Source organism: Odontomachus brunneus, unplaced genomic scaffold (genome assembly GCF_010583005.1).
Source record: "Odontomachus brunneus isolate Ranch 3 - 2012 unplaced genomic scaffold, Obru_v1 Obru_scaffold_066, whole genome shotgun sequence".
Classification (NCBI taxonomy): Eukaryota; Metazoa; Arthropoda; class Insecta; order Hymenoptera; family Formicidae; genus Odontomachus; species Odontomachus brunneus.
The window spans coordinates 1026545-1053934 of record NW_022639516.1 but is presented as its reverse complement, the minus strand read 5'-3'; the positions used below and the strand labels follow the sequence as shown (position 1 = coordinate 1053934).

General features: G+C 35.1%; 7 protein-coding genes across 20 annotated transcripts in view; 3 read left to right on the top strand and 4 right to left on the bottom strand.

Moving 5' to 3' along the window:
• The window catches only part of LOC116846646, a 5133-nt gene extending 4025 nt beyond the window's left edge, over nt 1-1108 (bottom strand). Inside the window, exon 1 of the mRNA XM_032820756.1 lies at nt 880-1108. Coding sequence (XP_032676647.1) covers nt 880-931 — 52 coding nt within the window. The 5' untranslated portion in view covers nt 932-1108. The remainder of the gene's footprint in view (nt 1-879) is intronic.
• Nucleotides 1109-2224: 1116 nt separating this feature from the next.
• On the bottom strand, nt 2225-3313 carry LOC116846652 (sepiapterin reductase). The gene is made up of 3 exons (XM_032820766.1): nt 3041-3313; nt 2640-2947; nt 2225-2539 (listed from the first exon to the last, which is right to left on the bottom strand). The coding sequence occupies exons 1-3, from the start codon at nt 3273-3275 to the stop codon at nt 2297-2299; spliced, it is 786 nt and encodes a 261-aa protein (XP_032676657.1). The 5' UTR covers nt 3276-3313; the 3' UTR covers nt 2225-2296.
• On the bottom strand, nt 3302-4557 carry LOC116846653. The gene is made up of 3 exons (XM_032820769.1): nt 4261-4557; nt 3546-3724; nt 3302-3451 (listed from the first exon to the last, which is right to left on the bottom strand). The coding sequence occupies exons 1-3, from the start codon at nt 4412-4414 to the stop codon at nt 3344-3346; spliced, it is 441 nt and encodes a 146-aa protein (XP_032676660.1). The 5' UTR covers nt 4415-4557; the 3' UTR covers nt 3302-3343.
• Nucleotides 4558-5971: 1414 nt separating this feature from the next.
• Nucleotides 5972-8897, top strand: LOC116846650 (dolichyl-diphosphooligosaccharide--protein glycosyltransferase 48 kDa subunit). Its single transcript, XM_032820763.1, has 3 exons — nt 5972-6330; nt 6913-7539; nt 7922-8897. The coding sequence occupies exons 1-3, from the start codon at nt 6198-6200 to the stop codon at nt 8467-8469; spliced, it is 1308 nt and encodes a 435-aa protein (XP_032676654.1). The 5' UTR covers nt 5972-6197; the 3' UTR covers nt 8470-8897.
• A 1815-nt stretch (nt 8898-10712) lies between these two features.
• LOC116846656 (targeting protein for Xklp2-like) lies at nt 10713-14023 on the top strand. Of its 4 annotated transcripts, XM_032820783.1 has the most exons (4): nt 10713-10898; nt 10962-11098; nt 11324-11378; nt 11466-14023. In XM_032820783.1, exon 4 carries the CDS (start codon nt 11467-11469, stop codon nt 13738-13740), a length of 2274 nt encoding a protein of 757 aa, XP_032676674.1. In that variant the 5' UTR covers nt 10713-10898; nt 10962-11098; nt 11324-11378; nt 11466; the 3' UTR covers nt 13741-14023. The 4 variants fall into 4 exon arrangements, with proteins under 4 accessions (XP_032676674.1, XP_032676671.1, XP_032676672.1 ...); XM_032820780.1 differs by lacking the exon at nt 10962-11098; XM_032820781.1 differs by having other exon boundaries at nt 11324-14023.
• A 67-nt stretch (nt 14024-14090) lies between these two features.
• Nucleotides 14091-17815, bottom strand: LOC116846660 (mitochondrial import inner membrane translocase subunit TIM44). Of its 3 annotated transcripts, none has more exons than XM_032820788.1 (7): nt 17697-17815; nt 17069-17221; nt 16766-17011; nt 16477-16681; nt 16268-16410; nt 15763-16126; nt 14091-15622 (listed from the first exon to the last, which is right to left on the bottom strand). In XM_032820788.1, exons 1-7 carry the CDS (start codon nt 17697-17699, stop codon nt 15375-15377), a joined length of 1362 nt encoding a protein of 453 aa, XP_032676679.1. In that variant the 5' UTR covers nt 17700-17815; the 3' UTR covers nt 14091-15374. The 3 variants fall into 3 exon arrangements, with proteins under 3 accessions (XP_032676679.1, XP_032676680.1, XP_032676681.1); XM_032820789.1 differs by having other exon boundaries at nt 17658-17787; XM_032820790.1 differs by having other exon boundaries at nt 17583-17717.
• Nucleotides 17816-18547: 732 nt separating this feature from the next.
• Nucleotides 18548-27390, top strand: part of LOC116846654 (chromodomain-helicase-DNA-binding protein Mi-2 homolog) — a 12702-nt gene continuing 3859 nt past the window's right edge. The window contains exons 1-15 of one of the 9 annotated variants that reach the window (XM_032820775.1): nt 18548-19014; nt 20866-20957; nt 21154-21276; nt 21574-21864; nt 21945-22238; nt 22327-22581; nt 23398-23560; nt 23679-23858; nt 24434-24623; nt 24706-25079; nt 25167-25330; nt 25411-25636; nt 25723-26186; nt 26293-26746; nt 26919-27236. In XM_032820775.1, the coding sequence (XP_032676666.1) occupies nt 18978-19014; nt 20866-20957; nt 21154-21276; nt 21574-21864; nt 21945-22238; nt 22327-22581; nt 23398-23560; nt 23679-23858; nt 24434-24623; nt 24706-25079; nt 25167-25330; nt 25411-25636; nt 25723-26186; nt 26293-26746; nt 26919-27236 (3625 nt within the window). In that variant the 5' untranslated portion in view covers nt 18548-18977. Of the gene's footprint in view, nt 19015-19528; nt 19549-20091; nt 20338-20865; nt 20958-21153; nt 21277-21573; nt 21865-21944; nt 22239-22326; nt 22582-23397; nt 23561-23672; nt 23859-24433; nt 24624-24705; nt 25080-25160; nt 25331-25410; nt 25637-25722; nt 26187-26292; nt 26747-26918; nt 27237-27390 lie in introns of those variants that run through there. The other 8 variants (XM_032820772.1, XM_032820774.1, XM_032820776.1 and 5 more) reach the window with 8 other exon arrangements.

Sequence of the window (27390 nt, the reverse complement as noted above, 5' to 3'; positions counted from 1 at the left end):
ATTTTTTCTTTTGATTAAATATGGAACGTGATAAGTTGTTTTTTCGACATGTGCTGCTTCATTACTTTGACTTGAAAAAAACTGCAGCTGCAGCTCATAAATTGCTTTTCGAAGCTTATGGCAATTATGCTCCATCGGAAAGAACATGCCAAGTATGGTTTCAGCGATTTAAGAGTGGTGATTTTGATGTCAATGATAAAGAACGCTCAGGCCAACCGAAAAAGTTTGAAGGCACCGATTTGCAGGCATTATTGGACGAAAACTCTACTCAAACGCTCCAAGAATTGTCTGCAGCATTAAATGTTACTCCGATGGTTGTTTCCAAACGTCTACATGCAATGGGAAAAATTCAAAAGGAGGGAAAATGGGAAAAACCGCAGGAACTAAGTTTACCACCTAATAGATATAGAATATTAGCAGAAATGTAGTTTTAAAATATAATAAATTAATAAAGTGGAAATAAAATTTTAAAGTGTAATATCATTATATATCAATTCCCCCATACTTGAATATTGATAAATTGACTCATGCTCGTTTCTATTACAACTAATTAAATTTAATAAATAAATAATTAATAAATAATTAATAAATAAATAATTAATAAATAATTTAATAAACTAAATAAATTTAAATTTTATTAAAGACTTAAATTTAGATTTAGGTTGCATTCCAAAACATTCTTTTTGAGGAAAACTTAAAAGTTTAAAAGTCTATATGTAATGTGTATTATAGATTTTTTTTCAGTAAAATTTTTCTCGAAAAGGAGACGCAAGGATCATAGATTTGGAATGCAGCCTTAGTTTCAAACGACGCTGGTAGAAATTGACATTATTACACAGGTTATAAAATGTCATAATATAACGTTGTGATTTAACTTACCATGCCACGTAAGGCACGTTACGAGTAGTAAAATGTAGGATAAGTCTTTCATTTTTTTTATTGTATCATTTAAAAGAATAAAAATATCGTACAAATTTCTTCTTTTTCTTTTTTAGTTATGGCTGGGGACTATATCGTACAAATTTACACTTGACAAGCAGGAACACAGTAGCTGACTAATTCGACGCAACACACGCCCAATCTTAAGCCCGCGGCACACGGTGCTTGTTTCATACTGGATTGCTTGCTAATTGGTGCATTTCTAAAGATGGATGGAAATACACCAATCAAAACAGAATATTTCCATCCAACAAGCAATCCAGCACGAAACAAGCACCGTGTGTTGCTGGCTTTATTAAGCATAAGGCCTGTTCTTTTTCGCTAACTGCTGCACTAGTGCAATAAGTTAAATAGCGAATTCGGTTGCTTGCACTAGTGTGCACTGAGTGCGCACTAAGGCTTGTTCATAGTATGTTATTATATTTAAAAATTGTCTTAAATAATTCTCAAATAAATTCTCAAATATTTTTAACCATAATATGATATGTATAACATCCGTACGAATCATTTTATTAGTTAAAATATTTTTAAATATGTATTTAAGACACGATCTTAAATATAAGAATGTACTGTAAACAAGCCTTAATGCGCACTCAGTGCGCACTAGTGCAAGCTACCGAATTCGCTAAAAGTGAAAAAACATATATGTGTCTTGCTTTAACTTATTGTACCAGCTCAGCAGTGCAGCGAAAAAGAACAGGCCTGTAGTTTGAAAACATCTATATAACGCATTCCTTCAAGTGCTATCTAATTTGTCATACGACAAGCACTGGATTGACTGATAATAAATACTCTCCAACAAAAACAAGGTATTTCATTGACTATATATCATCTTAAGATAATATATAGCTAATTAAACAGTTTTGGGTTTGGTTTCATTGACAAAAAATACCCTATGTATTGGTGTTTTAATATCAAAAAGGATTTCTTTTTTTTAAAGTAGAAAAATCACTAGTTAAGACACTACGAAGCATATTCTTTTATTGGATATGTAGGTTGCATTCCAAAATGTCCTTACCGAGAAAAATTTTACTCTTAAGTCTATAGTGTATGTAACATGATCTATAGATTTAAAAGTAAAATTTTCCTCGAAAAAGATGTTTTGGAATGCAACTTTAATGTGATTCTAATTGAGAGACAAGTAAAGCCCAGAAGTTGCCTATACTATTTTTTTTTTTTAATTCTCTCTCTCACTCATATACGTTATATACTACAGATATTAGATATTAAAAAATAATAGGTTGTACTTCTTACAGATTTATTATAAATTATATCGCAATTTTGATGATGAAGGAAATATTTATTTAAAGAAAAGATATACACATTCACTTGTTAAAAAATTAAATGTTGATTGTGTTTACAATTCGTCATAATAATCCACGTGATCAGCCGATTTATACTTATGTTCCCGTAAAATTTGTAAAAGACGATTAACTGTCTGTTCTGGAGTCAATACAGTTTTCGTTACTCGTAATTCATTAAATTCCTTTTTAGCACTGGTATCGATTAGATTTTCACATACTGTATAAAACATATCTGTTTCAACAGGTCCTGGTGAATAAGACAATACATTGACATCAGGATTTTCCAAGGCAAAAACCTGTACAAAAAAGAATTACTAGTAACAAAAATATAAATATAGTTTCACTGTATATGGAAATATATTTTAATATTAAAAAAAAATATCTTATATTACATACTTTGAAAAACATTTCTCTTGCTGCTTTTGATGAGCAATAATAACCACAACCATAACCTGCTTGAATACCATATAAGGATGTCACGTTAATTACCACTTTCTTAATGTTTGTACTATTAAACATGTTCATGACTACAGCGTTTAGAACGACGGGAATGAAAAAATTTAGATCATAGTGTTCCTTCCAAATATTTAAGTCCGTTAATTCATTTACAAGTTTAGAGGCACCAAATGTGCCTACATTATGTACTAAAACTACTCGGTCAAATATATCTGGAGTAGTTTCCTTCAAAGAGTGTGATATAGTTTCTAGAACAGAATGGAAATGAAAAATGTATACTAGTATAATAATTCTTTAAAGTGTATTACATAACCTTACTGAAAAGTAAAATTTATATTTACCTTCCAATTCAACCTTTGTAGATTTACCCAAGTTTATGCTAACAGTATCAACTGTAACCTTAGAAGGTATATTCTTGGCAACTTCTTGCAAAGCATCTAAATTTCTTGCTAATAACAAAATATGAGAACCTTCTTGCAATAAAGAACCAAATGTTATTGCAATTTGCCGACCAATGCCACGACTAGCACCAGTTACTAGCAAGAAAACTTTACCAGACAATGCTTCAACTGACATAGTGTTTTATACTGCAAAAAGATTTATAGTGACTAATTATTATTTTCTGGCTTGTACACTATTGATAGTTAATTTATTTGTGTTCCTTCTGTAATATCTTGTTCTTGTTCAGCCTCTGTGGTTACTTGAAGTACATCTGCTTTTAAAAGATGAACCAATTCGCTAGCTGTTAAGGCCTATATACAAAATTATAGTGACAAGTTCATTATTAATTCTCAGCACTATATATGTATATAATATGATAGCAACACCATTATATCATTTGTTCACCTGTAAGTGAGGAGCTATGTGCCGTATCAGAGGATTCGATGCTAATTCAATTTCTTCTTCTGACTGAGGATTGTTTCCAGAGATGATTAAACGTGCAATACAATCTTCTTTTACTATTGATAGTGATGTTACAAGATCCTTCTTTGTAGTTCCACCCTGAAGAACTTTCAATCTGGAATCTATTTATCCCAAATAATTTGAATACCATGAAATATTTATTATAATTCTATTGTAGTAGTTTACTCATATTGTACTTATTGTAATTCATTTCTTACTCTATCAACTACACAAATCTCAGTGAGTTATTTTTTGTTCATGTCAAAGAGGTCGTAAGATTGATTTAAAAATATTAATAAGTTCAACAAAATGCATATACAAGTAAATCTGATATAATATTAATGATTTTCTAAAATTCTTTCTGCAGATTGGGCATTTTATAGTAAATTAATATAGGGAAAATAAAGAAAAAAATATATTTCAAGTTAAATAACACTTTTGTACTACTAATAAACTATTAACTAATAAATATTACTAATAATTGATTATTCTGTTCGTGTCCACAGGGCGATAACCTAAACTTTTATTAAAGTTCTTTTGTAATATTTAATATGTCATAAACTTATGTAACCTTAATTATTGGGAAATATTAGAGAATTAATACAATTTTATATATATATAATTTTCCTATATCTAAAATATGAGATTTATATCTTACATAGTTTTTGCAAATACTGTTCTGAATCAGATAACCGATTATGATCGAAATTTTTATCCAGAAAAGAGTCCTCGAAACGATCGTTTGGCTCGTCGTCAGTCACTACTGTTCGCGTATCTACTCTACGCCACGGATCACTAATTTCCGTCTTCATTTTCTGTTTTACGTGTAACTTTTTTTTTTATCAACCTTCGTCCTTCATATCCAATGCTACCAAGATTGTCTTTTAAAAAGTGCTGACAGTATTGACAGTACTGGCTGTGTTCCGGCAGAGAGAAGCGTGAAGCTCAATTCTCAACAGTGGGTACGGTCCAGCGGACGCTGCAAATACTTTATAGCGTTTTACTTCTTTCTCTTTCTTTATTCGAATCCGAGGAATAGAACAAGAGGGAGAAACGCTGCGCAGCATTTGTAGCGGTTGTTGGACCGCACTCAGGCAGGAGTCCCATGGTATGTATTTTCCGTGTATCGCGTAACCAATAGATTTCGACGTTTAGTATTTCTGTTGGAACTTCTAAAAGAATAGAAAGATGTGATTGGTTACGCGGTTACGCTTACGCGAAAATACGTGCCATGGGACTTCAGCCTCAATGGTTTGGTTTATATCATGCACTTGATACACGTACTATATAGTAACTTTCTATTAAATAATCTTAATATTGACAATGCATATCAACGATGACGCATTTAATCAATACAATAAGTCTGATCAGTATTATACCAGCTTAATATACCGTTATTTATATACATCGTCGATATTAAGATTATCTAATAGAAAGTTACTATTTAATACGCGTATCAAGTGCGGTGTAAACCAAGCCAGTGTCAAGTGAGATGCGCACGTGAAAATTCTATAATTCACGTAACGTATATTATAGATTTTCGCATGCGCATCTCATTCGCATACTGGCCTGGTTTATATCGTGCACTTGATACGCGTATTAAATAGTAACTTTCTATTAGATAATCTTAATATCAATGATATATATAAACAACGGTATATTAAGCTGATATTATAATTGGTGTAAATGCAATTCTGATACACTTTTTACACTTGATCCCAAGCAAGAGTGAAAAGTGTATCAGAATTGCATTTACACTCGTAACACGAACGGAAAACACGACGCCATTTTTAAAACCTCTAAAGAATTATGGCTCCGGCACACAGAATGCGGTAATGCTTGCCGCGCGACGGAAGTTCGCGCGACAGCCAATCAATATGCTGCTTTCCGTAATAACCTTCTAGCTCTTACGGAAAAACAACATATTGATTGGCTGTCGCGCGAACTTCCGCCGCGCGGCAAGCATTATCGTGTCCTATGTGCAGGAGCCATTAAGCCAGTGGCACACGGTGCTTGTTTTCGTGCTGGATTGCTTGCTTGGTGGAAATATTCTGTTTTAATTGGTGTATTTCCATCCATCTTCAGAAATGCACCAATCAGCAAGCAATCTAGCATGAAAACAAGCACCGTCTGCCGCTGGCTTTAATATGCACTAAGTGAGAAAGTGTAAAAAATTCAATTAATGTGAATAAACTTATTGGATATTAGCTATTTTCAGACAATTTACACTTTCAAAGGACATCCTAAGAATATTCTGATGATGTCCCTCCGCCCTGAAAATGTATTCAGAATGTATTTTATAAAATTTGTGTTGTTTGGAGTGCACTAGTGTGCAACGGGCATTAGGTGTAAAAGTATGAAAAGTATAAGCAACTCGACAAACCTATTGTGTGCACCTACTAGACGATAGTTGGAGTGAGCGAAATACAAGAGTGAGATAAAAAGAGAGGGAGAGTACTCCGAGTACTCTCGAGTAACGTTTCCGAACGCAGCCTATATCAGGCTGATTTATTTCAGATTCGCTTCTGTGGCGCTCCTTTGGTGTGTGACGACGTGTCTCTACTCGTGGCAAGATTCTGTCATAAGTGGTGCACGATGAAGCTTGTAAATAGGTTATTTTGTTTGCTTTTCGCGTTCGTCAGCGTAAATGCCGGCGGTCCAACTCTCGTTTTACTCGACAATCTTGCGATTAAAGAGACACACTCAATATTCTTCAAGATATTACAGGGTATCTTCAAAAATTATTATCTTACCATTTCTTTAATCATCATCGACATATTACCGGCACTGTTATCATTTTTTTTCAACGTAACTAATTTTGCTGAAAAAGACTGATAACATATGCTACAAGATATATTAATATGTATTGAAAATATTAGTTGTAATTTCAGATATCGAGAACTACAATTGAGATTTAATTTAAGTTTTTATTTCTCAGTATACTGTTTAAGTTCAATGAACACATTTATTGAAAAAATAACGTTAGTATAGAACGTATATTATTGATACTTATGTTCAATAAATCTCTATGCACTGTGTTTTATGTTATAAGTTTGAAATAACTATAAATTTCTTTTTTAATAATTAGATTTATTAAATATCAAAATTTTTATGATAGAAAATTTTTAATGTTATTTAATTATAATTATATTGTTCTTATTTTGCTAATTGTTAACTAAATATATATTAATATATTTAAGTTTCTCTAAAAATTAAATACATATAGTAAAAGACTTTAGCACAGTTTTGAAAATAACAGAAGACTATAACATATTATAAATATCTAATATATTTAAAAATTACTTTGCAGATAGTGGTTATGTGTTAACTTTCAAATCAGCTGATGATGCATATCTACAACTTTCCAAATACGGTGAATTCTTATATGAGCATTTAATAATATTTGCACCTACTGTAGAAGAATTTGGTGGTGCTCTGAATGTGGAGACAATAACAGATTTCATAGATGGTGGTGGAAATGTTTTGATTGCTGGCTCTTCACAATCTGGTGATGCCTTGCACGAATTAGCCTCAGAATGCGGCTTGGAAATAGATGAAGAGGGTTCTGCTGTAATTGATCATATGAATTACGATATTTCTGACAGTGGTCAGCACACTACTATAGTAGCTGAATCAGCAAATTTGATAGATGCTTCAGTTATTGTTGGAAGTAAAAATATTCCTCCATTACTTTATCAAGGAACTGGTTTAATCGCAGATATTGATAATCCTTTGATTTTGCGTCTATTATCGGCATCAACCTCAGCATATACATATAATCCAGACCATCCAGTCAAAGATTATCCACATGGTGTTGGCAAGAATACTTTGCTAATAGCTGCTCTACAAGCTAGGAATAATGCAAGAGTCCTATTCTCAGGCTCACTGTTCTTCTTCAGTGATGAAGCATTTACTAGCCCGGTCCAAAGGGGACAAGGTAAACAAAATGATGAGACAATATAGTTGATCCTTTTTTATTATGTATTTTTTATTTGAATTTTTTGTATTTGATAACAAATATATTATTAAATACAATAGTGAAACAATTGATTTTCTTCTTTAGAAAGAAATTTTCTTCTTTAGAAAAAAATTACTAGCATTTTTTTATTAATAATGTTTATTGTTATTACTTATCTTGATATGTTTAAAAATTACTTGAAATTACATAAAGAATAAATGTGTCGATTCAATAAACCTGCATCTTCAATATATTCAATATTCTAGTATGTTTAAACTGACCACCAAGTTGTCACGTTAAAGAGAAATTTACATCAGGTTTATTGAGAAATATCTGCTTGAATTTGATTTTACACTTGCAGGTGGCCAGAAATATGAGAAGTCCGGCAACCAAGCAATGGCTAAGGCTATGGCCCAGTGGGTATTTAAGGAAAACGGCGTCATACGTGTGTCATCTGTTCACCACCATAGAGTCGGCGAATCGCAGCCACCTGCCGCGTATACCATTATGGATGATGTAGTATACTCTATCAACGTGGAGCGACTGTCGTCGGGCGGCAAGTGGGTGCCGTACGAAACGAACGATCTGCAGTTGGAATTTGTGCGCATCGATCCATTCGTGCGTATGACCATGAAGCCAGTGGGAAACGGTAGCTATGAGGGCAGGTTCAAGATACCTGATGTCTACGGTGTATACCAGTTCAAAGTGGACTATTCGCGCGTCGGACTGACACATTTATACAGCACCACGCAGGTGTCTGTGCGTCCACTGCAACATACGCAATATGAGCGCTTCATACCAAGTGCATTCCCGTACTACATAAGCGCGTTCTCCATGATGGGTGGTGTTTTCCTGTTCTCACTCGTGTTCTTACATTATAAGGAAGACACAAAGCCCAAGTCAGAATAACTTGTGGGTATGCGCAATAGACACAGTATCTTATGTATACAATTATGTACTTGTCATTTTTTGTTTTTGATTCGATATTTACTTCAAAAGAAACCTGTATTATTTTTCAAACGTTTGCTACTATGAAGAAACTACAAATTAAAAAATTGGAAGACCTACAGTCTGGTATTGACAGCCTTTCATTGTTGTGATTAGTGAACAACATAATGCTACAGAATAATGTAGACGATTTACATTTATATGTGTTGATTATAGGATTTTATAGTACTTCTTAATATATTAAAATTGAAAGAAAAATTTTCACAAAATTTGTTTTTCTACTTGTGTTTCTCTCCTCAAAGAATGGAGCATCATTCATATGTACATAAATCAGTAGACATTTTTATATGTAATACGATTTAATAAGCAGAAATAAATATTAAACATTACCCACATACTACTATTTAAACATACTGATATTAAGTCATTAATCATTAAATTAATCATTAATTAAATCGCACTTCAATTCATGTTTTTATTGTAAATTATTTTAGACATAAACAAAGATTTCCGAGTTTGTATAGTATTGAAATTTTGTCTGCTATAAGATTGGACTATTTTAAACAAATTAATTGAATAAAATAAATGTTATTGTTGTAGTATTGAATTGGACAAGTTTATTTGACAAATTGGTTTATTGCGGCTGTCTAATAAATTGTCTAATAATTTGATGAATAATAGGTGTTTAGTGTCTTAAAAATATTGAATATCATTTCTTTTCTATATACAATTTTATTTAGATAATTGAGAGATTTCCTTCCTTCCTTCCTTCAATATTTGGCTACAGGCAATTGAGAGATTTGTTCTTTATAACAACACACTTAGGGTGCGTTCAGATGGAGAAAGTAATAGCGTAATGGTGCTATTTTACGTGTCGTACGACAAGCTTTTCGGATACGTTTATTGGTTGGCGAATAGAATATTTCTAAGTTCTCTATTCGTCAATCAATGAACGTATCCAAAAAGCTTGTCGTACGACACGTGAAATATCAGCCTAACGGAACAGTTACGGAAAAGAGATATAGTGGGAGTCAGCCAATCAGAATAATTCCGTTTTTATTCCGTTTTGGGGGTTGATTGTGTATCTCGAAACGAAGTGAAAATTATAAAAGTAAGCAAATTCACTAGGCATTGACCAATGAAGTTATAAATATTCTAGTAAATTTGCTCATTTTTGTCATTTTCACTCCGTTTTGAGATACACAATCGACCCTCTGTTGTTTGATGGTAGGTTTCACATGGCATAGAACTGTTACGGAACGGAACAAAAACGGAAAACATTGGCTGCATTCAGCAGACTCAACAGTTGCACAACAGTTGAGTAATTTGTCAATGTAATTGGTCTAGATTTAGGGATCTAATAGCAAGAACCAATAATCGTTGATTGCTCACTGAGCGCTTTTTCTACTGAATGCGCCCATTCTAACCTATCAACATCGAAAATTTTACAATCCTCGATGTTGATAGGTTAGAATGTTTTCCATTTTTGTTCCGTTCCGTAACAATTCTGTGCCATGTGAAATCTACCTATCAAACAACAGAACGGAATAAAAACGGAATTACTCTGATTGGCTGACTTCCACTATATCTCTTTTTCGTAACTGTTCCGTTACGCTATTTCTTTCTCCATCTGAACGCACCCTTAGCCCTCGAGCTGAGTACGTATGTGTAGTGTTAAGCCCATTCTACAATTGCGTAAGCGAGTCGTGAACGTAAGAGTCAACCAATCCGAATGTTTTATTCACTGATTACTTTACTCTGATTGGTTGTCGTAATCACTTACAACTACTTACAACACGTTCACGCAATTGTAGAATAGGCTTTATGTCGACGATTACGACATTGGAATGCAACTTATGTCGCTGGTGCATGAAAGTATCTAGAGATATTGCAATTGGAAAGCACCCTTAATTGACTAATCATAATGAAGAAATCCTAGTTATCTTTGTTTTTATTGGTCAATTAAATGCTACTCTACCCGTCGAGTAGAGTTTTGGAACGCAGCCATGGTTGATTGGACTTGGTAATTTACTAGATAATTCTTTGCATCGGTTGGTTGTGTCCAATCGTACCGTGGTCAATCAGGACACTCCCGCAGCCCTGCATGTAGAGATTTTCATTACTAGGTGTTTCTCGAATGAGCACGACATGACGATTCAGATATTAGCCAATAGGATGAAACTTTCAAAAAATTCAAACTTGAATCCAACGTATACTCGATGTCGTCGTTGACACAGCATACATTGGTCGCTTGTTAGACGCTTGTGCCTCGCGTTTGCAACAGTTCTGATTAATATATATTGGTGTATAAATGAAAAATATATGGATCAATAAGTGAAATTTCGGAGATACTACAACATTTGTATTTAAATTGCTCCTTTTGGCAAAATGTAAGTAACGAAAATACTCAGCGAAGAAAAGGCATTCTCATTACATTTTTGTACTCTTTGCAGCTTAAATCTGCAATTTTTATGTGCCAATATTACGGAATTCCGTCACGATAAATCTTTCCGGAATCTTGAATCAAATTTATACTGAAAATTTGTTGTAGGCACTTTTATGAGTATTGACAGAATTTGAGGCCATATTTGTTAGTATTTACTGTTACTAAATTGTATTCTCTATCGATTACTGTTCTCATGTACACAACAATGAAAAAAATTGTTTTTATTAATCTTGCAAAATCAAGAATAACATATATGAGGTTTTGTTTTAAACTTATGAGGATTGTGTGTATACACACACATACACATAATATTTTAAACAAATATATAAGATACACAGAAACTCATGATTTTGTATTTTTATATTTCAGATTGTCATTAGTTGCTGCTATTTGGCTGGTATTTTATATATTTTAACACACCAAAGTAATCTTTTAATTTTATACTTTAATATCAGTATCGTTTAAAAATATATCATTAGTACTTTTGCACTGTATTCACTTCAATTGACAGGATGGATTCTTTTGTTGCATCACAATGGGTAGATTTTACTGAGAGCATTAGCCCACAGATACCGATGAAAGATTACTTTGAGAAAGAACATGCGATACATGGACGTATAGTGGAACTCTGTGACTTGTCTACAGAGAATGCTGAGAATATACTAACTAATCTATGTGTAAACAAAGAGGCACAACTAGATCAGGATCTCATAAAGAGTACTCCTGTCAAAGTTATCTCCCCAAAATATCGCAAAGGGACAACGATAACAGAGCAAATAACTTATGATCAGGTACTCACTGATGCAATGAAAAAATTAGAACTCTGTAAAAAGCCGCTCAAAGCTCGAAGTGTATTAAATAAAACCACCCAGGAGTCTAATATTTTCAAAACGCCAGTAATGTCCATTACAAAATCATCTAGATCTGTTGGCTATCGTAACGTGCCGAACAAGCATGTCCAATTTAGCACTGCATGTAAATCTATGAGACCTGATAAAGATGCCTATACACCGGAAAACAGTAACAATGTAATTGTATATAAAACAAAAACATCAACCAGTTCTATACTCAAACAAGATCATGTTGGTGTAAAAGAGGATCTTTCCGAAAAAACGGATGTTCAAGTAAATAACCATGAAGATGAAAAAGAAGTTAAGGAAGAACATACTGAGAAACATGAAGAGCAGAATGAGGAAGAAATTGAAGTGGTGTTGCTACTTGATAAATCGGAAGAACCAATAGATGACGATAACAAAAAAGAACAGAATGATGTTGTGGACACTATGATCGAGAAGAGTACTCAGCAGCAAACCCATAAACCGCGTGCTTCTGTCCTCACTTGGCAGAATGGCAGACGAAGCCTAAACAAGCGTCGAGGATCTAATCGTTTCGTCAGTCTGGCGGAAGCTGTGTCGCGTTTTCAAAATGATACACCCAAGCGCTTCCGTACTAGGTGCAACAATGACCATGTGGCAGCACTACGAAATTCGTCGTCGAAACCGTCGATGCAACATCATCGTCTGAAGACAACGATACCGATTTCGCCAGCGCTTATGTCAAAGAATAGGACGCGTGCAGTCACCATACTGAGCCAGGAAGAGCGCGAGAAACAGGAAATGGAGGAGATGAAGAAGTATTACATCAAAGCGAATCCTATACCACGCAATGTTTTACGCGGTCCTATACGTTCTATGCCAAAGACCATCGTGAAGAAATTGACTACATCGGCGATCACTGCGGAGAAACAGTTGTCTTCCTCTGCTTCCGCGACGCAATCTGAGAAGATTCTCACTAGCACCTCGGTTCGGCTCAAGAATCCTGGAACATCGCATCATGATAAAGTGTCAACGAAAAATACAGTTACGAAGGTATTGGTAACAGATCCCACCGGGATCATCGTGGAACGCGTGGAGATACCGTACTTTGGTGTGCCCAAAGACAATAGCACTGCGAGAAACGTGACGCGCATTGTTCCGTTCAGTTTCGAGGCGCGCAACAAAGATCTGCAAATAAAGAAGGAACAGCGATTGAAGAGCCTGCAGGAAGCTAGCAAAGCGAAAATGGAATTTCACGCTAGACCTGTACCGAACTTCACTAAGCCACTGGTAACCACGTCGCCAACGGTTGTGAAACAGCAGAAGAAAACAGCAGCGCAGCAATGTCCGTTCAGTTTCGAGGAACGTGATAAGAATTTGTTGAAAAAAAAAGAGAAACTGACTAGGCAAATGTGCGAGGAAGACAAGCGGATGCGTGTATTTCGCGCGAATCCAGCACCGGTTTTCAAACCCGTAACGGTGCGTGGCTTCTCTAAAGAGCGTTTATTGATGAAGGGAGAAAAGGAGAATACGGTGGACGACCAGGAGAATGAAGAACCCAATGTCATCTCTATTGACAAGACACAGGAAAACAAGTGTATGCGAAAGATAAAAAAAGCCACATATACCGTTGTTGATAAGCAAAACACGAAGGACAAAGGACGAGAAGAAAACATAACAAAACCGACTTTATCGCTAGAATTGAACACTGACAAAAGGGCGAAAGAACGACGAGAATTTGACGAGAAGATAAAACGCAAGGAAATGGAGGAGGAGGTCAAACGACAGGAAGATAAAAAAAGGCAGGATGAGAACGAGAAGCAGATGAGAGTTGAACAGCGCAAGCTGGCGGAAGTAAAGGCCAGACCTATGCCGACATACAAGCCGTTGATTATCGCCAAGGCAACAAAACCGTTGACGGAACCACAGAGTCCCATGTTAAGTAACAAATACAGATCAAAGCAATCGTAAATAACGCAATATATCAAAATTGATTGAAACGTTCTTTCTTTTTTCATTCTTTTGGTCGCTTATTTATATATCTATTTGATTTTCAAGAATATCAGAATGCTCCATTTACGTATGCTAAGAAAAAATGCAACATTAATTTGTTAACGTTTTCTTTGCGAACATTTTATAATGGAACATATATTTATGTAAGAATTATAACGCTATAATATTATAAGGAATATAAATAAAAGTTTATCGCGATGTCTCTAATTTCGGTAAATGAATATGCATCGCATCACATTAATATCATATCACATTGATAAATCTCCTATGGTTTCTTGTTCTAAGTGAAAGAAGATAACATGATCATACATTGTCCATGAAATGTCATTTTATTTTTTCCTCGAATTGATCCGAGTTAAAATCGTATAACCTTAAAAAATAATTAACAGTTCTCTTAACAATTTCATGACTATACATTACTATCGGTAAAAGTTATATTGGTTCATATGTATGTACATATTTATATATGGGGTGACAAATCATAATTGAAATTTTAATTACTGTTTCATGGAACGAATTAAATTCATTCTTTGCGTAATAAAAATGTCGAATCAATTTATCGCAATTTTTTTAATTTTAAACATTAAATGTTTTCATATTGTATATGGAAGTATAAAATAGACAAAGAAAATATTCAAGAAACAACTGTTGAGTGTGTTAATGTCATTGGAATATTCTTTTAATCTATCATAGATATATTATACATTGATTAGGAATCTTTTACTTTAACGTCATTTAAATTACTATTGAAAGAAATAAAACAATTTGAGAGATTAAATAATTTGTTAATAGTGTATGCGACGAACTTTGATATAAATACATAATATGATCTTGAAGTAGGCTGCAAGATTCATTCGTGAACAACGTATGGAAATTAATAGCATTTTATAAATTTATATGAAATTAAAATTTTTATATTTAACGTTCTAAATTCGAAGACGTGCGTACGTGCGTGTATGTGTAAGCGTTTATATGTATGTATATGTTTGCATGTATGAAAATTTTGATATAAAGTACATAATATAATAACATAAACAATTCCGTGATTACTTATTATTCGATCTTTTTTCCGTATATGCACATATGAACAGACATTATTTTAATCCCAATGATTTCAATATAAAATCAATGGTAAAAAGGTTGACAACATTCTTCATTTTAATAAGTTCCCAATAAATAAAAATCTTATGATTCTCATAATTTATCTATTCTAAACTCATTGAAGAGAAGTGTCTATGTAACCTTTCTGTGTGTGTTTTCAACTATATATTTACAAATATATTATTTTATAAGAGAACTTTTTGCAATACTTAGCACACATGCATATATACTTACATCATATAACTGAAATTTATATATGCTACTTGTTAAGAATCTTGTGAATATAAATAAACATTCCAATTTTTACAGGAAATGTGCTGTGCACTATATGTACACTAGATCGATGATCAAAATTCATTAAAGAATTCCATGTATCATTACTTATTTTATAATAATGCGCGAATGATTTAGCAATAAGTGTATGAAGATTCCACTATGTGATCACTTGGTCATCTGAATTTTTGAACAGCTTATGTTGCACTTTTATATCACTATACCAACTGCTCCGAACTAGTAGCACTGAGATCGAGTAAACGCCACGCAGCTTTGGGATTAAGTTCCGTTCGATCGCGACACAATACCCAAACATAATTAACACGCATTACTTTTTGTGGATTTCCTTCAACTACTTCGTTCTTCGAATTTCTCACGCACATGATTTGCTGACATTGGAAACTGATGATCAAAACTGGACCTTGCTCCATCATCTTGCCCATCATTAAATCCACATGGTCAATATCTATAACGAGAATATTTTTCGTTTATTGATCTGATAACGCAGCTTGATGCAGAATGGTAGTATCTTGTTAAAGAAAGAAAAAATTTGAGTATTTTCGAAAAAGAAAAAAATTATTAACTTAAGAAATCTAGCTTTAATACCTAAAATTTTGCTATCCAAATGGTATCCTAGTTTTTGTACTTCTTTAAGTGGTTGTGCGATTACATTATAAGGCGCTTCATGACACCAATCCTTCAAAATCTCTAGATCTCCCCTGACCATCGCCTCGAGAATATTTGGGATAAAGTCAGTCTCGCAATCTTTCAAAAATTGTATTCTGCTGAAATTAGGATCCAATTTACAGATCTCTGTCAGAGTCTCTGACAGTTCGGTCTTTTGAAATAATCCGCCTATGATATCCGTAACTTTGTCTGTAAGTAATCTGGAAGCGCGCAGTACGGCATTATCTGACTCATCATACTTTATCTTCCAGTCCATTACCTTATTCACGTATGGGTTGTTATCCTTCAACATAAAATTTAATGAAATTAAATAATCGTACTTGGTAAAATACTAAAATACAGAATCAAATAAAAAGATATATATTACATATATTATAACAATGATATTCATAAAAAGATGGTGAGAGTAGTGTACAGTAAATACCTTAAATTTTTGCCAAGCATTGGAAAACACAAAGTCTTTATGTATTTCCATACCTGTTGTTTTCTGATCAGGCATAATATCTTTAGGCTCTATCGTTACTTCCTTCCTTTTTCGTAGCTTTTTAGGTGGAACATAAACTTGGCCTGCATCAAGCAATAATGAAATTGAAACTGCTTTCTATTTTTGTCTAGTCAGCCAAATTTATCTACCTAGAATTCCGTGTTCGTCAAGTTCATTCCGTACAGCCTCCGCAGTGTCTGATATCGTTTGAAATGCACCGGTCTTACCAAGTGCTTGGCTTTTCTCGGAGATTGCTTCTGCCGCATCTCTGGCTGATTTGGTGATCTCTTCACCCAGCTGTCCGGCACGTTTACCCAATTCAGTTTTACTTGCATCCTCGATAACTTCTTGCACCTTTTGAATGTAAATTCATATATACTTATACATGCAATTTTTTACACACATTACTTATATGAAATAATTATATAATGAACATACTTTTTCTTTAATTGTATCCAGTTTCTCCTTAATAATTTCTGAACTTTTACTAGCTTCTGACTCGACAGTATTGAACTTTTGCCGTGCCATTCGTAATGCCTCTGACTGTTCCAGTTTCTGAGCTTCTTCTCTAAATTTTTCTAAAGATTGTTTCATTTCCTTATTCTTCTGCATCTCTTGTTTAATATTCTCCACAAACTGAGATAGGAAACTCGGCCGTCTTGCTGGGTTTGAATACAATCGAATCTACAAACATAATATTGCTAACAGTACTGTTCATTATTAGGGCAAAGAAAAATTTACCGATTGCATTTGTACACCGAGCAACTCCATCGATGTTGGCCGAAGTATATGCGATAACAAACGTTCTCTTGAGCCATATCGTAAGCTTCCTATAGACTGTACCGATCGCATAGCTCCTTTCAAACACATTCTACATGTTGTAATGTACTGAAACTGTTACATCAACTACATAAATTTTTGTCTTCAATTAATAGCATAATTGTATCTATACAAATTTGCCTATAATTAAGTGCTCACAAAATGTTTATTTCGTTAATATTAAAATATTTTTTAACAAAGTTACTTTCTGAAACAATAAACTTAATCGAAGAAATATACATATTCGAGTTAACTAGTTCGCCTTTCCTAAGAGCGATTCAGACGCAGACAATATAAGTTCTCATAAAAATAGAATATGAGATATCGTGAATCGTTTTAATAATCATATAATGATTATAATCGTACGAATAAATTTTATGAGCAGTCTTCGCGAAGAAAGATAACCTCTATGTTAACGGAAAAAGCACCGGCTTACGTAAACGAAATTATGAATTTATATGTATTTGTTAAATATCGTAGATACATTGTTTCATTTACGAGACTGTATTACCAAATAACAATGCTTTAGTTAACAATCCAACTTATTCACCATTTTACGAAAGATTTGTCTGTCTTCTGTAAAAAAAAAATCCTCGTGAGTGCGTCAAATGCTGACGAATTGTTCGATTGTAATGTGTCGACAATTTCGCCATCTATTGTGAGAAATTTTAAATAACTGCTTTTCGAAGCTGACTATAGATGGCTTAGATTAGGTTAGGTCGATTGTGTTATTCGTCTGGCGGAAGAAGGGATACTAACAAAATTGCATGCAACTGAAAATTTATTATAAATATAAAAGAATGATATGAGTATAAAATAAGTACTTTGACTAATAAGGCATCTAATAAATAAATTTTTTGAAATATATAATGATGAAATGTTTATGTACTTATATTTATATATATTTGCGTATGAGAGCTTAAAACAAATGATGTCACATTATTGTGTTTTATGTATCGAGCACGAAACTTGGTTGTTCTTTTTGTGTACATCTGCGATTTTATAGGATAGATCCTTACCGGCACGGGAAAATGAAAAAAAGAAGATTGATGTGTAAACATTTATTGTAATTGAACAACTTCCTCGAAACATGTAGAGAGAAAAAGAGAGAGCAGGAATATTACGTTGTAAAGCATGTGCACTCGAAGATATAAGAGACACAGTAAAAGATGAAACGATCCAACATTATATACAACAATGGACAGGTAGAAAAGTAGAAAGGACGAGGAGAGCAAGGAGAGAGAGAGAGCGTGGTTGCTTTGTCAGGAAGAGACGTCGCGTGCAAATTCGCGTACGACGAGTGTAGACAGAGAAAGAGAGAGGAACAGAGAGAAGGAATACGAAAAGAAAAGAGAGTAAGGAGGATAAAGAAAAGAGAGAGGATTCGAGCGGCCGGTGTACGGGGCGAGGGATAACAGAGAGCTCACACGCGCAGGAGGGAGGAACGAAGGGAAACGACGAATCGCGCGTCAGTAGTGGAACAGAAGCGTATGCGGTAACGGCACACACTCATACGAGCGTATACTGTGTGACGATACACTGAGGAGCATACAGAGTCGAGAGCGTCGAGTTGCGCGATAAATGTGTTATGTTGCATTTCGGTGGCATTTTCTTGCGCTGAAATAACAAGAGTGAAGTGAGAGGGGCAGGCGGGGAAGAAGAGTGAGCGAGCACCATCAACGTCGTCGCCGTGGTTGCCGCACTCGTGCTCACTGTCGAGCGGGACCGCGAACACCGCGCGGTGCGGCGTACCTGATCGCCGTAGACGTCGTGTGGTCATCGTGCTTGTGTCTCATCGTAGTAAGTGCTAGAGTAGCGTATTCGCTGGAGAATGGCGTCGGACGAGGAGGTGGACGAAAGCTACGTAGGTGAGTTGAGAGAGCAAGGAGTGAGATGGTGCGACAGAGGAAGGAGGAAAGGGGGGAGAGAGAAAGAGAGAGAGAGACGGAAAGATATGGATACGAAAGGCGGCTTCGACTGAATCGCGCGAGCTACAGAATTTACGGCGCGTACACGCGGAACGCGCGCTTTTCGTGCATCAATGGCAGCCATTGTCAATCGACTTGTCACCGCCACCTCGCTACATCCCGGAGAACGGCGTCCTCGCCGTCACCGCGACTTGGCGCGTTCGCATCGAGAAGTTAGCTACGGGCGGCACAACGGCGCTGCTTGGCTTCGTCAGATCCATTCACTCGCGTCAAAGAGAGAGAGAGAGAGAGAGAGAGAGAGAGAGAGAGAGAGAGAGAGAGAGAGAGAGAGAGACAGAGAGAGAGAGAGAGAGTCCCGTGCGCGCGCGGTAACCTCGCGAATTATACGCGTTTTACGTATCTTGTCGTTTTAGTCGACGGGATAACGACGACGATGATGATAATGGTGTCGGCAACGTGATCGCATAGATGCCGGTAATTTTTCCTACCGCGTAAGAAATTGCTTATTTGCATATACGCGCGGGGCAATATCAAAAAATCACCTCTCTTTTTCTAACTGCGCGACGCGATTGCAATCGCCGTTGCTGTTGCTTGCGAAGGTGATCGAAACGCTTTCTCGCGATTCATTGTAAGAAATGCCCGAGTGAATGTTACTGATCAATTATTATCATTATTATTCATGAGCATTTTTTCGTAAAAAAATATTACATGATTACGGAATCGGTTGGATAACGCGCTAGTTGTATCTCTCGATATTATTGCCACGGAAAGGTCTGAAATGATCGCCGCGTTTTTATTGACACGAACAAACGTGGAGATTCTGGTAGTGCAGTCCAATAGAGATTCGTGTTCACTCTGGCTAATTTGTTTCGCTCTTATCATTTCATTCGATACTTGCCTTTATACCTATATAAATGAGTCATGAGAAGTTAGGATAATTACAAAAATCGAAAGCTTCCATGGTCGATTTGTAAACCTAATATGGTCGCTTGTCGTGTATTTATTTTACATTCAATAACGTATAGATAACTAGCTTTAATTCTGTGTGTTTGTTGAAAAGGGAAAGAAATATGTTAATGTTGACGAGAGTACGCAGTAGCGACCAATATTAACAGAGAAATTCATTCCCGTCCACAATAATTACCTCTCCATCCTTAGGCGATTTCCAATCGACCAAATGTAATTGCATCTACAACGCCATGTTACTACGTCCGTGCGAAAAAAGTTATGGATCCGCGTTTCACATGCACGCGTCGTTGCGTAGTTGCGTCTGTGTACGTGCATACGTGAGCACAGCCGGCGTCTAACCTCTATCGGGGCTCTGATGAAGTCCGCCAACAGGGCGAATCAGTTTTTATGATCGAATCTTTCGTTTTTCGTTGAGTTGCAATATTGACATTACATCGAATATGTGTGCGCGTAAATGTATGCGTGCGATATATACGATATAAAATAAAGGCGCGTGAACACGCGTGCATGTGTGTGTGTACGTGTGGCTGCCGCTGCTGTATGTAAAATGTAGTATGCCCTATTAAAGAAAATGGCGGACGCACAAAGCATTCGCGGTACGTTGATTAGTTCAAAATTGCAATCTGCGTATGCGCGAAATTTTCTCGGTTTACTGATCATGGATTTATTGTTCAGCGTAATGTGAGCGGGTGTAAACTATTTTTCTTCGTTTTTTTCCTTTTGATGCTTCAGGATTTATACATTACGTCGCGATCTATTCCTCATAGCGTGTATATTGCTTATAATCGCAAAGTTGAAATTAACATTTTTTTTTTTTTTCAGGAGAGGATGATGTAGACGAAACTGGAGGACAAATGTCCAATGTTGGTCAGCAAGTAGACGGCTCATCTGATGCCGAAGAATCTCAAAGACTGGTGAGTTAATTTACTTTTTATTCAGTGTATTATTAACATTTATACATAATCTAATATGCAATAACCTAATATTTACAGTAAAAAATATTCATTTTATATGAATGGTGACTGTGACATTTCAGCGATGATCTGAGTATTTTAGTACTCTGAAAAAGTTTAAAAGTTTAAGGTTAAATTGTAAAAATGTTTTTTATAGGAAGAAGATGATGACTATGAACCAGAAGAAAGGAAAAAGAAAAAAGGTAAGAAGCGAAAAGCACGTAGTGAGGATAAAAAGGGAAAGAAAAAGAAGAAAAAGAAAAAATCTGATTCGGGAGACGTAAGTATATTTAATACATAATCTGAAGAGATATGCTGAAAGTAATGAATATAAGTTAGCTATTTTGCGAATTAAAGTATAGATGTGTATGCGTGCAGTTTGAAAATTTTTAGATAGCTATATTTTGTGACAAAAAGATAGTATAATGATAGCATAATAGCATGATTAATGAAATATACTCTATAAAACATTTGAAAAATACTGTACATTATTTGAAATGTTATATGTGCAAGATTAAAACTGCCTTTGTTTTTGAAATAAAACATTCGTATTTTAATTCTAATAATTTTATCTTAGGAAAGTGACTTTGGTGGTGGTGAAGCTGGCGATGCAGCTGGGGAAGATAGTGACTATGCAGTCAATAGGAAGAGTAGAAAATCGTCATCAAGGAAATCATCGAGTCATAATACACCAACCACTCAGAGCCAAGAACCTACAACAGGCATGCCCACAATTGAAGAAGTGTGCAATACATTCGGTTTAACGGATGTACATATTGAATATTCTGAAGCCGATTTCCAAAATTTAACAACGTACAAGCTATTCCAACAACACGTCAGACCACTCTTAGCGAAAGAGAATCCGAAAGTACATATGATTTCTTATATGTCTTTTATATTTTCTTGAATAATAATATATTGAATTACAATGTTTGTTTGAATAATTAGGTCCCAATGTCGAAACTTATGATGTTAGTGGCAGCTAAGTGGCGTGATTTTTCTGAATTGAACCCACACACACAACCAGATGCGGATGTTTCGTCCACAAATGTAGACGATGATAGCAGAAATGCTAGAGCGAATCGTAGTGGTGCTATGCAAGAGGCTGAAGATGAAGAAGAGGATGACGAGGATAGTGATCGGAAAAGAAAATCACGAGGCTCGAGGGCAAAAAAGGGGAAGAAAGCTTCAAAAGTACCGACACTGAAGATTAAGCTTGGGAAACGTAAACGAGGAAGCTCGGTATGTGTATAATAGTTCTATTTTCATTTTTTGATTTTTGATCATAATCAATTTTTGTTTAAACTGATATACATCTAATATTGTTTAGGATGAGGAAGCAGAAGGCAGTGCAGCAGGTTCTGATAGAGATTCCGATATGGAATTTGAACAAATGTTAGCCGATGCGGAAGAGACTCCTGGTGCCGAGGGAAATAATAAAGGTGGTGTTGAGGACAGTGGCGTTGAACCGCTGGCTGAACCACCGGTTCGCAGAAAGGCGAAAACTAAAATTGGCAATAAGACGAAGAAAAAGAAGAAGACGAAAACTACTTCCAAATTTCCAGACGGAGAGGAAGGTCTCCAGGTAGAGTTAAACAGCATTTGCTTATGCGTTCGTTGTTTTAAACATGCTTGTAATTATGGATTATATCATATAATAATGGTAATTTTTATCATATACTATTAAAAAGCTTGCGGACATTATTTATTAATTTGCTAGTTAGCGCATGTTTAATCATTATGCTTGTTAATATTATCGCAGCAGCTAGAAGATTCTCTGTAATTTATGTTTCAAAAACATGCATATAACATCTCCGGTATGACGTTTGACGGCATAAACTTGTTAACGATTCAAGGCATATTTGATTATATTTTTATCTCTTTCTTCCCTAATATACATAGTATTTATATCATATGGTAAAATGCTAAAATTTATGAAATTAGATAATGTAAAACAAAATGAAATTTTATAGGGATATCTATATAGGGAATATATAAAATATAAAAAAAACTAGAGATAAAAACACACCATGTATAGTCTATGGAGGTAGATATAATAATTATTGCAGATATATACAATGAAAACTTCGAGAACGCATACGCTACGTTGTCTAACTCTGCCTTAAGTTAACTAATCTTGTTACAGCTTTCCTTTATTTGATGTTATAATTTATTTCATATGTAGAGTGGATAATTTTTTTATGTTTGAAGCTGCGCATACTTTATGCAATATGTTTTAAGTATGCTTAACAATTATTTTGCTTTGATTTCATATAAACATTTTTTTCATCTTCTAAATTTTTAAAAAATTCTTTTTCACAAGTTATTTTATTCAGTCAAATTCACAAATTCCAGTTAACTTTAGAATAATTGTTTTCTTTTTTCCGCTTGCTCTCTATAGACTGACCATCAGGATTATTGTGAGGTCTGCCAACAAGGTGGAGAGATCATTTTGTGCGACACGTGTCCCAGAGCGTATCATTTAGTATGCTTAGAACCCGAATTGGAGGAAACACCCGAGGGAAAATGGAGTTGTCCTCATTGTGAAGGAGAAGGTATTACAGGTACCCGTACCTTTCCCGCACCAAAATTTGATTCATATTCCTTCCTGAACCAAATCCCATGTCCGTTTGATTTATTATCGTATGGATGATAACTATAGCTGTGTTTTGTCAGGTGCAGCGGAAGACGATGACGAACACATGGAATTTTGTAGAGTATGCAAAGATGGTGGAGAATTATTATGCTGTGACAGTTGTACGAGTGCATATCATACGCATTGTTTGAATCCTCCACTGTCAGAAATTCCTGATGGCGATTGGAAATGTCCTCGATGTTCTTGCCCACCGTTGAGAGGAAGAGGTAAGTTTAATTTTATTTGTTTTATTGAATAATTTTACATTACTTTTCTCAAGGACTGAAACCGATGTAATGTTGATGAGTTTAATTCACGATGTTTATTCGAAAGAGACTCGCCGACTGTCGAGTTTTGTTTATTTGCAATTAAAAGTTAAAGTTCATTATTATTGCAACTAAACCTGAAACTCAATAAAATTGTTTTGATTTCTCAATCCTTGGTTTATTATAATTATATTTAACTGTTAGAGTATGGAGCAGTGCAGAGTTGAACAGCCCGTAAGGGCGATGCTCATTTGATCACTCCTATTTTATAGTCTGTAGGTTTTCGCTGATCAAATATATATGGCTGCTACACTTTAAGATTTAATTGTTATCGCATACATATTCCATTGTGTACGAATACTCGTAAAAAAAAATTTATGTGTGTGTGTGTGTGTGTGTGTGTGTGTGTGTGTGTGTGTATGTATGTATATATGTATGTATGTATGTATGTATGTATGTATGTATGTATGTATGTATGTATGTATGTATGTATGTATAGTTTATTTAGGTAACTTAATCTGTATGTCTTAATTTAGTTGCAAAAATATTAACGTGGAGATGGAAGGAATGTTCGGAAACCCCGTCGGAAGAACCTTCTACGAGCAAGGCTGCACCTAAACAAAGAAAGATGCGTGAATTTTTTGTGAAATGGGCGGATATGTCTTATTGGCATTGTGATTGGATAACAGAATTGCAACTTGATGTTTTTCATCCACTTATGTATAGGTAAGTAACTTTCGAATAATAATATTACATATATTTTATAGTGTACGATTGTGTGTTATATACCATATTTTTACATTATTAGAAATTATTATCGTAAATATGACATGGACGAACCACCAAAATTGGAAGAACCTTTGGATGAAAGCGATTCTCGCGTGAAACGATTGAAAGAACAGGATGGTGCTACCAACAGAGACGAGTACAATCTAGAAGAACGATTCTATCGTTACGGCGTACGTCCAGAATGGTTAGTCGTTCATAGAGTGATTAATCATCGATTACAGAGAGATGGCAGAGCTACGTATCTTGTAAAGTGGAGAGAACTCGGTTACGATCAAGCAACATGGGAAGATGAACATGAGGATATACCAGGCTTGAAGCAAGCCATCGAGTATTATTTGGATCTAAGAGCTGCAAACTGTTGTGACGGTAGTTCGTCACGTAAAGGAAAAAAGGGTAAGTAGAAATATCTCGATTTAATATCGTTATTCACACAAAATGTTTGTGCTCTTGTAAAAGAAACGGAATGCAATCCAGGTAAAGGAAAGAAATCGAAGACTCGTGAGATAATTGATGATGAGGAAAGAACGCCGAAACGTTACACGCCACCGCCAGATAAACCTACGACGGATCTCAAAAAGAAGTATGAGAGGCAGCCGGAGTATTTAGATCAAACTGGAATGCAGTTACATCCTTATCAATTAGAAGTAAACGTCAAATATCAAATATAGACTTACAATTTTATTCGGTTTTTCATATTTGTTAATTATCGTCATATCATTTATAGGGCTTAAATTGGCTAAGATATTCATGGGGTCAAGGTATAGATACGATATTGGCCGACGAAATGGGTCTAGGGAAAACTATTCAGACTATTACATTCTTATATTCTTTGTACAAAGAAGGCCATTGTAAAGGCCCATTTTTGGTTTCTGTCCCTCTATCGACCATCATCAATTGGGAACGTGAATTTGAAACTTGGGCGCCGGACTTTTATTGTGTTACCTATGTGGGTCAGTAGAAACCAGCAACTTTTATTTTATCTTACATATTCTATATTTAAAAAGAAAATATTGATAATAACTAATTTTCTATGCAGGTGACAAAGATAGCCGTATTGTGATCCGTGAAAACGAGTTGTCTTTCGAAGAAGGTGCTGTGCGTAGTGGACGCGCTTCCAAAATTCGTTCATCGTCGATAAAATTTAATGTTTTACTTACGAGCTACGAACTTATTTCAATCGATTCTGCATGCCTAGGCTCAATTGATTGGGCCGTTCTGGTTGTTGATGAAGCACACAGATTGAAGTCAAATCAGTCAAAGTTCTTTAGATTATTAGCGTCTTACAACATTGCGTATAAACTGTTGCTGACTGGAACTCCACTACAAAATAATTTGGAGGAACTGTTCCACTTACTGAATTTCTTGTGTCGTGACAAATTCAACGATTTAGCAGCTTTCCAAAACGAATTTGCTGATATTTCTAAAGAAGAGCAGGTTAAAAAGTTACACGAAATGCTCGGTCCTCATATGTTGAGAAGATTGAAAGCTGATGTACTGAAGGTATAAATATTTTAATAATAACAATTACATATATTTAGGTGCAATCATACTTTTTAAATTGTGTATCATGTAGGTGATATTATCATATGCTCCTTTTCTGTTGTAGAACATGCCTAGTAAATCCGAATTTATTGTACGAGTTGAGTTATCACCAATGCAGAAGAAATATTACAAATATATATTAACAAGGAACTTTGAAGCTTTGAATCCCAAGGGTGGTGGTCAGCAAGTATCATTGTTAAATATAATGATGGATCTCAAAAAGTGCTGTAATCACCCGTATTTATTCCCCGCTGCATCGCAAGAAGCACCGACTGGACCAAACGGAAGTTACGAGACATCGGCATTGATTAAAGCAGCCGGAAAATTGGTTTTACTGAGCAAGATGCTGAAGAAATTACGAGACGATGGACATAGGGTCCTTATATTTTCTCAAATGACAAAGATGTTGGATATTCTTGAAGATTATTTGGAAGGTGAAGGATACAAATACGAAAGAATAGATGGTAATATAACGGGTGCGCAACGTCAAGAAGCCATTGATAGATTCAACGCTCCTGGCAAGTATTATTTTCCATTATGTATTTTTTTTAAATAAGTACGATAAGCTTCGAAGTGTATATAAATCAACTGATTTTTGTTTTTTATTTATTGATTTTATTACATGCACAATACATTAGTAACATAATATATAGAAAGTTTATTTCTTTTTAACATTTAAACTTTTTACAGGCGCTCAGCAATTTGTTTTCTTGCTTTCTACCCGTGCTGGCGGGTTAGGTATCAATTTAGCAACGGCAGATACTGTAATTATTTATGACTCCGATTGGAATCCACACAATGATATTCAAGCATTCAGCAGAGCTCACAGAATAGGACAAGCCAACAAGGTTATGATTTATAGATTTGTTACACGTAACTCTGTAGAAGAAAGGGTGACACAGGTAGCTAAGCGTAAGATGATGCTCACTCATCTGGTTGTGCGTCCAGGCATGGGCGGTAAAGGCGCTAATTTCAGTAAACAGGAGCTTGACGATATTTTACGGTTTGGTAAGTTTTATTAATTTACTCATTTCACAATATAGTATTTTTATACAATATAGAGTATGATATGTTATTATGCATATGATAATAGTGTTATGTGATAATAGAGAGAGAGAGAGAGAGAGAGAGAGAGAGAGAGAGAGAGAGAGAGAGAGAGAGA